This window comes from Pristiophorus japonicus, chromosome 3 (genome assembly GCF_044704955.1).
Source record: "Pristiophorus japonicus isolate sPriJap1 chromosome 3, sPriJap1.hap1, whole genome shotgun sequence".
Lineage (NCBI taxonomy): Eukaryota > Metazoa > Chordata > Chondrichthyes > Pristiophoridae > Pristiophorus > Pristiophorus japonicus.
Genome location: NC_091979.1, coordinates 110,898,536 through 110,910,729, shown reverse-complemented (window position 1 = coordinate 110,910,729; position 12,194 = coordinate 110,898,536). Strand labels below are relative to the sequence as shown.

Genomic DNA, 12,194 nt, shown 5'->3' with positions numbered 1-12,194 from the left:
CTTCACTAGGTATTATATCTCTATGCTTCAAGAAATAGACCCAACCAAATTTCATCAAAGTTTAAATCAGATTGCAGGAAATTATGTAAATTGATTAAAACTATAAATTTTGCAGAAGGAAGAGTAAAACCCCACATTTTTGAGGAGAAAAATCAATTAAAACTGAAAATTACAACACTTAGTAAGATTTTGTAAGTGGTGTTTCCATGTGTGTTTTTTTTTAAACGTGGAATTTTAGCCTTTAGTTTATTTTGGTCTCAGCTGAACGCTGTTCACCATGACATTTCTGCAGCTACCGATCTGCTCAATCACACTCTCATCACCATCTTTGATGCCCTAGTCCTGTTAAAACAATTACTCTCTTCATTCCCCCTGGTACAGCCCTGATCTTCGCTACTCAAGTCCAAGGGACGCAGATTTGAACGGATCTGGTGGCCAACTGGTTTAGCCATTCACCGCCAGATCTGGCTGTACCACATAAAGCACTATCATGTCCTCCTCTCGTCTGCCAAAATCGCTCACTTTTCGGGAATGTAAAGATAAACTCTGGCTTCTATTCTCCACGGTTAACCGTCTTTTTAAAACCCTCATCAGTCTCTACCCTCCTCTCCGACAATGTGTGAGGATCTCATGGACTGCTTTGTCTCTAAGATTGAGACCACCCGTTTGGCCACCTCTGCCTCTTCCCTTCCTTCCCATAACCTACTTCCTCTAAGGACACCCCCTGCCCTATCCCTGACCTCATATCTTTCTCCAGTTTCTCTCCGTTCTCCCCTCATGACCTTTCTGAGCTCATCATGTCCATGAGACCCACTTCCTGCTCCTTTGACCCTATTCCCACCAAACTGCTGACCACCCAACTTCCTTTTCTGGCTCCATGTTAGCTGACATTGTTAACGGTTCTCTCTCCTCAGGTACTGTCCGCCTCTCCCTCAAATCTGCCGTCACCACCTCTCTCCTTTTTTAAAAAAAAACAACTCTCGACCCTTCTGTGCAAACTACCATCCCATCGCCAACCTCTTTCCTCTCCAAAGTCCTTGAACGTGTTGTTGCCTCCCAAATCCGTGTCCATCTTTCCAGCAATTCCATGTTTGAATCCCCCCAATCCGGTTTCCATGCCTGCCAAAGTACTGAAACGGCTCTCATTAAAGTCACAAATGACATCCTTTGTGACTGTGGCAAAGGCAAACTATCCTTCCTTGTCCTTCTTGACTTGCCTGCAGCCTTTGACACAGTTGACCACTCTATCCTTCTTTTAACGCCTCTCCACCGTCGTCCAGCTGGGTGGGACTGCACTTGCCTGGTTCCATTCTTCTCTATCTAATCGTAGCCAGAGAATCACCTGCCGCGGCATCTCTTCCAGCCCCCGCATCGTTATCTCTAGTATCCCCCAAGGATCTATCCTTGGCCCCCTCCTATTTCTCATCTACATGCGACATCAGTCAGTTTCCACATGTATACTGATGATACCCAGCTCTACCTCACTACCACTTCTCTCGACCCCTCCACAGTCTCTAAATTGCCATACTGCTCTTCTGACATCTGGATGAGCAGAAATTATCTCCAATTGAATATTTGGAAGACTGAAGCCATTGTTTTCGGTCCCTGCCATAAATTCCGTTCCCTAGCCACTGACTCCATCCCTCTCCCCAACTTCTGTCTGAGGCTGAACCAGACTGTTCGCAACCTTGGTGTCATATTTGGCCCTGAAATTAGCTTTCGACCACATATCCGCAGCATAACGAAGACCGCCTATTTCCAGCTCCGTAACATCGCCCATCTCCGCCCTTGCCTCAGCTCATCCGCTGCTGAAGCCCTCATCCATGCCTTTGTTACCTCTAAACTTGACTATTCCAATGCACTCCTGACTGGCTTCCCACATTCTACCCTACATAAACTAGAGGTCATCCAGAACTCGGCTGCCCGTGTCCTAATTCGCACCAAGTCCCGCTCACCCACTACCCCTGTGCTTGCTGACCAACATTGGACTAAGTTAAGCAACATATCAATTTCAAAATTCTCATCCTTATTCTCAAATCCCTCCATAGCCTCGCCCCTCCCTATCTCCATAATCTCTTCCAGCCCCACAGCCCCCCGGGATGTCAGTGCTCCTCTAATTCTGCTCTCTTGAGCATCCCTTGAGCGTCCTTCTGTTGCCTGGGCCCCAAACTCTGGAACTTCCTGCATAAACCTCGCTGCCTCTCTACCACTCTTTCCTCCTTCAAGACATTCCTCAAAACATACCTCTTTGACCAAGCTTTTGGTCACCTGTGCTAATTTCTACTTATACAGCTCGGTGTCAAATTTCTTATCTCATAATACTCCTTTGAAGCGCCATGGGACATTTTACTACGTTAAAGGCGCTATTTCAATACAAGTTGTTGTTTGAAGGCTGGACAAAAATTTACAGAAGGAAAATAATGCCTCATTACTAAAAATAGTATGATATTCTACAACAAAAGCAAAATACTGTGGATGCTGGAATCTAGAATAAAAACAGAAAATGCAAGAAATCTCCGGGTCAGGCAACATCTGTGGAGAGAAAGCAGAGTTCACGTTTCGGGTTGATGACCCTTCGTCAGAATTGGAGTGTTCGGAAAGAACAGATTAACAGATTCTCAACGAGCACTGAAAGGGGGAGGGTGTGAATAGTGGAATAATGACCATCTCCCGTTAGAGACAAGGAGAAGATTGTTCTGAAATTGTTGAATTTGATGTCGAGTCCAGAAGGCTGTAAAGTGCCTAAACGAAAGATGAGGTGCTGTTCCTCGAGCTTGCGTTGTGCTTCGTTGGAACAGTGTAAGGAGACCGAGGTCAGAGTGGGAATGGAGTGGAGAATTAAAAGTGACGGGCAACCGGAAGCTCAGGGTCACACTTGCGGACTGAACGGACGTGCTCCGCAAAGCGGTCACCCAATCTACGCTTGATCTCCCCAATGTATACTAAATTGAAAGAAGTACAAATAAATCGCTGTTTCACCTGGAAGGAGTATTTGCGGCCCTGCATAGTGGGAAGGGAGGAGGTAAAAGGGCAGGTTTTGCGTCTTCTGCACCTGCATGGAAAGGTGCTGTGGGAAGGGGAGGGGTTGACTGCAGAATGGACCAGGGTGTCGCGATATTCTACAATCTATTTTAGAGGGCTTTTCTGTCACAATTAAACTTTATGGGCTTCATTTTCGGCTTTGATGTTTTTGGGGCGATAATGGTGACGGCGGGAAAGTTAGCGCCTGAACAGTTTGCACCTCAGTAAGTAAGTTTGGACGGCTGGGCCCTGAGTCAGGGGGTCCAACACTAAGGTTGGCGATGCCTCTCTTGGGGTGTTAGGATGGGAAATACAAAGCATAGAAGACTCAAATCCAACTTACCCGGGTCCTCCGAGATAGGTGGCATTCTAGCATACCTGGGAACATAGGAACAGGAGCATGCAATTCGGCCCCTTGAGCCTGTTTCATCATTCAGTTAGATCATGGTTGATCTGTACCTCAACTACATTTACCCATCTTTGATCCATCTCCCTTGATACCCTTGTTTAATAAATAATCTGTCAATTTCTCTGTCTTGAAAATTTCAATTAACCAAGTACCACAGCCTTTTGGTGGAGAGAATATCACATTTCCGCTACCCTTTGTGTGAAAATGTGCTTCCTGATTTCACTCGTAAATGGTCTAGCCCCAATTTTAAGATAGTGCCGCCTTGTTCTGCATTTTCCCCACCAGAAGAAATAGTTTATCTGTATCTACTCTATCGAATCCTTTTATCCTTTTTGACAGGCGGTGTCAAACTCATTTTGCATGTTGGGTCTGATCCAACCTCCTGGCACTTGGCGAGGGCCACATTCAGCAAAAGTTATTGGGACACACACAGGTAGAAATTGGTATGCGCTTTGGCTGCTTTTTGGACATTAAAGGGCTACAATGTAAACCAATTTCTGGGTGTGAGGTAATGCATCTAAGCTGTGCCGACAGTATGCCAGCCGCCATATCGTTCTCGCATTTTTAGGTGTCCCTGGCTACTGCCTGAGATCAGTAGATTAGTTTAAATATGCAAAGAAGAGTTCTGAGCTTGTTTCAGCACCCTTCTGCAAAATGCGGGAAAAGTTAAATGAGGCATGCACCATGCATGCGATAACTAATTTTTCCAGTTCTACAGTGGCCTAAACAATGGTCCTTAAAGTTCTCCTGAAAAAAATGATAGTTTTTAAAATTTCCCCTTCTGTAAAGCTGGGAGGAGTAGGAGTGCTCTTCTCAGCTCCACGGCACTACTATGGGCTGCTGCCAGACTGCACTCAGCCCTCCTGCATTTTCCTCTGTCCCACCTCCCAGGACTTTTAGCGATACAGCAGGTCCAAATTTGATCCTCGATGTCAGTCGGGTGAGCTGATTCTTGAAGGTCCAACTGGTGCAGGTAGCTCGCCTATATTATAAAAATGAGAACCGAGAACCAATTTCAGATGAGCCTCTGTCTCCGGCACGCTTTGAATTTGCACCTCACTATTTCTGCAGGTTTTAGTAGTGCTTAAAAATTTGTGTCTCAGAAAATGGTTTTGATGACACAGCTATTCCATGGGAATCGCGTAATGATGTGCCAGAGCAGTTCATTTAATTTAAAAACTGGAAATGAGAACGCTGAACTGCTTATGATAAGCAAGAGAAAGCTATTCATCAAGGGGACCACTTTTAGAGGTTTTTTTTCGCTAAATAGCACATTTCAGAAAATTCTTCAAAATTGTTCAGTTTTTTAGAAAGTGAAAAAATATTGCTAATATGCTTAACAGTCCACTTTTATTTAATTTTACAAAAATGACCATCTCTCTTCACTATTTGATACTGATGTTGCGCACATTAAAATAAAAATGTGGAAAATCTATTGGGGTAAATTTAATTTAATCATATTGTGAAAAATGTTTTGAATTATTTTGTTTAAAAACTTTTTGTTTTGGAGGGACGAAATGACCGATGAAAATCTCTTCAAAAATGTTTTGTGACTCAATTGGCTCACTTACTTTTAATTGTTGGTAGATTCTCCTGAGTGGTCATTCAAAATTGATTGTTTCCATAAGTCTTTGGTAGTTTCTCACTATTTTCTAGCCACTTGCCTTGCTTTTGATGCATTCACTTCCTCTTAAATTCTGTTTGTTGCTGTTTTACTTTGAGCCAATAGTGTGGCAACTAAATGTTGACATAGGAGTTCCCATTATTAATGTTACAATGTATGAATAATTAAGCTCGTAGTCAAAACTTAATATAGGGAAGTGTGTGTTACATGCAGGACTTTTAATATATTACTAGCAGATAAATACTGACCGACTTCCAGCACTTGATACAAGCAGGACTTCCTACCGATTTTATGAATGGATTTTAATTTATCCTGAATAAATATCCTGAGTCCCTCCTGAGTGAAGTGACAAATGTTAAATGCTGAACTTTTTTTTTACTAGGGTATGCCTGATCCTGTAATTTTACAATTTTGGTTTACCACAAATGCTAATTGCAACTCTCATTCATGTTCAACTGTTTTTACTGAAAAAAATGTAGTTAATTTTATAATCGCATCTTCTTGTAGGAAATGTTTGGTGAAGAGCGATGTTCTGATAGTTGGTTCCATGGGACCAACATAGCAACAAATCTGAATCATGTCATTAACTATGTGCGAGTCAGAGTTCCGGAGACGGCGCCTGAAGTGACCAGGGAGCCACCTGCTAGCACTAGCTCGGATACCTCTTCTTTTGTACAGGTTAGTGTGTATAAGTTGAGATGGTTTAGCTTTTATATTTTCCAATAGTTGTTCAGAAATTAAAAAATTGTTAATGTTTTCTCAAGTATTGCGCTTACAGTTTACATCATTTGTGTGACCTGTGCATGGCTGTTGATCTGTTTCTAATGTTTGCATGGCCCATAAAATAAATTTACTCAGTATTGAATTTAGAAGTTGAGATGCATACAGAAATTAAAATTATACTCAGATATTATCTCCAAAGCTTTTCAATTTGATATAAAATGACACTTCGGCAATAATATGTTCTTTATTTTTTCAAGTTAATCAATTACATTGAATGATCTGCTGAAGGCAGAAAGTGACGTGCCTTAGTTGTGTATGCATCTTATCTGTTGCATAGTACTTCAGCTGGAGTTTAATAGACAAAGGAACAGCATTTATAAACTAGCTGTATTGTAACCGTTAAATAATGATCGATATGCCATGTACTGTCGTCTGAAACTAATAATTGATGATCAAAACATTAGAATGAAGAGTGAGTCCATCAAATTATCATCTAATTTCAATTTGATAAGTTCATTCTTCTTAACTCAAAGCACAGATTGTTTTACACCAGTTCCACACTTTTAGTCTCCTGACTACTTTTGCACCCAATTTGAAACTTGACTGAGTAAACCGGCTACGTCGGCAACTTGATTTAAGGGTGCCCTTATCAAAAGTCGATGTTGCCTTTCAGCCAGTCTGTTTACAATTGTTCAATTATCTATAACCAAATTTAATGGGTAATTAGAACTGACCTTCAACAACACTCAGAATTGTTGTTGTTGTTGTTATAAACATAACTATATTGCCCTTAATTCTTGTATCTAGAATATAGGCATACTTTCTAAATCACCTGACCTACTTTTATGAAGTTATCCTCATTTTTAACAACAATACCATGCATTTATATAACGCCTTCAACATATTAAAACATCCCAAGGCACTTGACAGGAGAGTTATCAAACAAAAAGACACCGAGCCACATAAGGAGATATTAGGCCAGATGACCAAAATCTTAGTCAAAGAGGTAGGTTTTAAGGAGGGTCTTAAAATACAAAAGTGAGGCAGAGAAGTTTAGGGAGGGAATTCCAGAGCTTAGGACCTCGACAGCCACCATTGGGGGAGTGATTAAAATTGGGGATGCGGAAGAGGCCAGAATCGGAGGAGCTCAGATATCTCGGAGGGTTATAGGGCTGGAGGAGGTTACAGAGATAGGGAAGGGTGAGGCCATGGAGGGATTTTATTTTAAAAAAAAAAAAGAGAATTTTAAAATCGAGGCATTGTTTAACTGGAAACTAATGTAGGTCAGTGAGCACAGGGTAATTACATAAGAGATACGACACAGGAACAGGCCATTCAGCACAACCAGTCCATGCCGGCATTTATGCTCCACTTCAGTCTCCTCCTGTCTTTCCTCATCCAAATCTATCAGCATAGCCCTCTCTTCTCTTCTCCCTCATATGCTTGTCTAGCCTCCCCTTAAATGCATCTATACTATTCGCTTCAACCACTCCCTGTGGTAGCAAGTTCCACATTCACACCACTCTGGGTAAAGAAGTTTCTTCTGAATTCCCGATTGGATTTCTTGGTGACTATCTTATATTGATGGCCTCTAGTTATACTCTTCCCCACAAGTGGAAACATTCTCTCTCTATCAAAACCTTTCAGAATTTTAAAGACCTCTAATAGGTTACCCCTCAGCCGCCTTTTTTCAACAGAAAATAGACCCAGCCTGTTCATCCTTTCCTGATGTGTATACCCTCACATTTCTGATGATATCCTTGTAAATCATCTCTGCACTCTCTCCAGTGCCTCTATATCCTTATTATAAAATGGTGACCAGAACTGTACACAGTACTCTAGTGGTCTAAGCAAGGTTCGATACAGGTTTAGCATAACTTCCCTACTTTCAATTCTGTGCCTCCAGAAATAAAACCTAGTGCTTGGTTTGCTTTTGTTATAGCCTTGCTAACCTGTATCGCAGCTTTTAGTGATTTGTGCTCCCGAGGTCTCTTTGTTCCTCTACCCCGCCGAGACTCGCACCATCCAAGTAATAAGTGACCTCCCTATTCTTCCTACCAAAATGTAATACCTCACATTTATCTGTGTTGAACTTCACTTTGCTAGTTATATGCTCATTCTGCAAATTTATTAATGTCCTCCTCCTGTAATTTGTTGCAGTCCTCCTCAGAATTGACGTCCCCAATTTGGTGTCATCCGTAAATTTGGAAATAGTGTTTTTTATTCCAAAGTCTAAACCGTTAATATAAATTGTGAACAACAGTGGTCCCAGCACTGATCCTTGTGGAACACCCACCCTCTGCCACTGAATAGCTACCTTTTATCCCCAAGAAACGTAGAAACCTAGAAATTTACAGCGCATAAGGAGGCCATTTCGGTCCATCGCGTCCGCGCCGGCCGACAGAGCCGCACAGCCCTTGGTCAGCAGCCCGAAAAGTTACATATAAACCTATGAACAAGAGCACCCAGCCCAACCAGTCCGCCTCACACAACTGCGACAACCCTTGTACTGAAAACATCTACACTCCACCCCAACCGGAGCCACGTGATCTTCTGGGAGAAACAAAAAACAGATTAAAAACCCAGGCCAATTTAGGGAGAAAAAATCTGGGAAAATTCCTCTGACCCATCCAGGCGATCGACACTAGTCCAGGAGATCACCCTGGCTGAATTCTATTCCCTGCAGTACTTACCATTATATCTGTTCCGTCCAACAACAGGTCATCCAGTCTAATCCCAATTACTGCACTTTAAGTGTCATCCAACCATCTCTTAAAAGTGGCGAGGGTTTCTGCATCCACCACTCTTCCAGGCAGCAAGTTCCAGATCCCCACAACCTTCTGCATAAAGAAGCCCCTCCTCAAATCCCCTCTAAACCTTCCACCATAAAACTATGCCCCCTTGTAATAGACCCCTCCACCAAGGGAAATAGACCCTTACTATCCACTATGTCCAGGCCCCTCAATATTTTGTACATGATGTCTCCTCTCAACCTCCTCTGTTCCAATGAGAACAAACCCAGCCTATCCAATCTGTCTTCATAACGAAGATTCTCCATTCCAGGCAGCATCCTAGTAAATCTCCTTTGCACCCTCTCTAGTGCAACCACGTCCTTCCTATAATACGGCAACCAGAACTGCATGCAGTACTCCAGCTGTGGCCTAACCAAAGTATTATACAATTTAAGCATAACCTCCCTGCTCGACCAATAAAGGCAAGCATTCCATATGCCTTTTGAACCACCTTGTCCACCTGGCCTACTTTCAGATATCTGTGGACAAGCACTCCAAGGTCCCTTTGTTCATCTGCACTATTAAGTGGCCTACTGCTTAATTTGTATACCCTTTCCTTATTAGCCCTCCCAAAGTGCATCACCTCACACTTCTCTGAATTAAATTCCATTTGCCACTGCTCTGCCCACTTGACCAGTCGATTGATATCCTCCTGCAGCCCATGACTTTCCTCTTCATTATCAACCACACAGCCAATTTTAGTGTCGACAGCAAACTTCTTAATCATACTCCCTATATTCAAATCTAAATGGTTGATATCTACCACAAAAAGCAAGGGACCCAGTATTGAGCCCTGCAGAACCCCACTGGAAACATCTTTCCAGTCACAAAAACATCCATCAATCATTACCCTTTGCTTCCTATCTCCAAGCCAATTTTGGATCCAACTTGCCACTTTGCCCCATATCCCATGGGCTTTAACCTTCATGACCAGTCTACCATGTGGGACCTTATCAAAAGCCTTGCTAAAGTCCATATATACATCGTACGCGCTACTCTCATCGACCCTCTTAGTTACCTCTTCAAAAAATTCAGTCAGGTTAGTCAAACATGATCTTCCCTTAACAAATCTGACTGTCCCTAATTAATCCTTGCCTTTCCAAATGCAGATTTATCCTGTCTTTCAGGATTTTTTCCAATAATTTTCCCACCACTGAGATTAGGCTGACAGGCCTGTAATTACTCGGCCTATCCCTTTCTCCCTTCTTTAAATAAGGGAACTACGTTAGCAGTACCCTCCAATCCGCTGGCACCATGCCCAGATCTAAAGAGGACTGGAAAATGATGGTTATGGCCTCTGCTATTTCCTCCTTTATTTCGCTCAACAGCCTGGATGCATTTCATTCGGGCCTGGGAACTTATCTACTTTCAAAGCTGCTAAACCCCTTAATACTTCCTCTCTCACTATATTTATTTCATCCAGAATATCACACTCCTCCTCGATAGCAGTATCTGCATTACCCCTTTCCTTTGTAGAAACAAATGCAAAATATTTGTGAAGAACCCTACCAACATCTTCCGCCTCCACAAAAAGATTACCCTCATGGTCTCTAATAGGCCCCACCCTTTCTTTAGTTATCGTCTTACTCTTAATATATTTATAAAATATCGTAGGGTTTTCCTTAATTTTATTGGCCAAGAATTTCTCGTGCGTTCTCAGCATTCCTAATATCCTTTTTAATTTTGCCTCTTAACTTTTTATATTCCTCAAGATTCTATAGTATTTAGCCGTTGGTATATGACACATGCGTCCCTTTTTTTCTCTTAATCCTCCCCTGTAAGTTCCTAGACATCCAGGGGGTTTTAGAATTATTTTTCCCAGCTTTTTCTTTAAGGGCACATGTTTGGTCTGAGCCTTCCAGATCTCCTCTTTGAATGCCTCCCACTGTTTCGACACTGATTTACCCATAAGTAGCTGTTTCCACTCCACTATGGCCAAATCACGCCTTAACTTTGCAAAATTAGCCTTTCCCCAATCCGGAACTTTTATTCCAGACCTATTCTTGTCCTAATCCATAACCAACTTGTTTCTGACTGAATTATGCTCACTGGCACCGAAGTGCTCCCCCACTAATACTCCTTCAACCTGCCCAGCTTCATTCCTCAAAACTAAATCCAAGACTGGCCCCACTCATGTTGGGCTTGCTATATACTGACTAAAAAAGTTCTCTTGAATGCATTTCAAGAATTCCGCACCCTCTATACCCTTCATACTATATTTGTCCCAATCAATATTTGGATAGTTAAAATCCCCTATTATTACTACCCTATGGTTTTTAGACTTCACAGCAATTTGCCTACATATTTGCTCTTCTATCTCCCTCCCACTATTTGGGGGTCGAGTATACACTCCCAGCAGTGTGATCGCCCCTCTGTTATTTTTCAATTCGACCCATATGGCCTCATTTGATGATCTCTTTAACAGATCATCCCTCCTCACCACTAATAGTTTCTTTAATCAGTACCGCACCGCCCCCCCACCCCCGCTTTTACCCCCCCCCCTCCCTCTCTATCTTGTCTAAAAATCCTGTAGCCAGGAATATTGATCTGCCAAACCTGCCCCTCTTTCAGCCATGTTTCTGTAATGGCGAAAATGTCATACTCTCAAGTGTGTACCTGTGCTCTTAGCTCATCTGCCTTATTCGCTATACTTCTTGCATTAAACCATTCAGCACAGGAAGACCTCCTTGCTTATTACATATAAGCCATGTTTCCTCTGTCTTACAGATTCACTTTCCAGATTCTTGCTATCCAATTTCTACTTTATTTACTTCCTTCCCTTTTGATATCATTCTCGGGTTCCCATCCCCCTGCCAAGCTAGTTTAAACTTTCCCCCACAGCACTAGCAAAACTCCCCGTGAGGATATTGGTTCCGGCGCTGTTGAGGTGCAACCTGTCCGGTTTGCATAGGTCCCATCTTCCCCAGAAGCGGTCCCAATGCCTCAAGAATTTAAAGCCCTCCCTTCTACACCAACTTTCCAGCCACGTGTTCATCCTCTCTATCCTTCTATTCTTATACTCATTAACACGTGGCACCGGTAGTAACCCGGAGATTACTACTTTTGAGGTCCTACCCTTTAATTTTCTTCCTAGCTCCCCGAATTCTTCCTGGAGGACCTCATCCCTCATTTTACCTATGTTGTTGGTCCCGATCTGGACCACGACCTCTAGCTGTTTACCCTCCCTCTTTCTCCCCCCCACCCCCCCAGGATGCCCTACGTCCGCTCTGTGACATCCTTGACCCTGGCACCAGGCAGGCACAAAATCATTCGGGAGTCACGTCTATGGCCGCAGAAATGCCTGTCTGTTCCCCTAACTATAGAATCCCCAATCAGTAGGGCTCTTTTGTTCTTCGTCCCTCCCCCCCTGTGCAGCTGAGCCATCCGTAGTGCTTGGAATTGGCTCTGGCTGCACTCTGCAGAGGCACCATCGTCCTTACCGATACTCAGAAGTGAATATCGGTTTGAAAACGAGATGGACTCACGGGGGGACTCCTGCGCTACCTGTCTAGCACACTTACTACGTCTGGTGGTCACCCACTTCCCCTTTACCTGCACGCCTTTAAGCTGCGGGGTGACCACCTCTTGAAACGTGCTATCCACTTAACTCTCAGCCTTGCAGATG

At 43.0% G+C, this 12,194-nt stretch overlaps 1 protein-coding gene across 7 annotated transcripts in view; it reads left to right on the top strand.

The window, feature by feature from the left end:
• Nucleotides 1–12,194, top strand: part of ubr3 (ubiquitin protein ligase E3 component n-recognin 3) — a 439,870-nt gene that overhangs the window by 150,852 nt on the left and 276,824 nt on the right. For all 7 annotated transcript variants that reach the window (XM_070875678.1, XM_070875676.1, XM_070875681.1 and 4 more), the window contains one exon: nt 5,562–5,732. In XM_070875678.1, the coding sequence (XP_070731779.1) occupies nt 5,562–5,732 (171 nt within the window). The remainder of the gene's footprint in view (nt 1–5,561; nt 5,733–12,194) is intronic.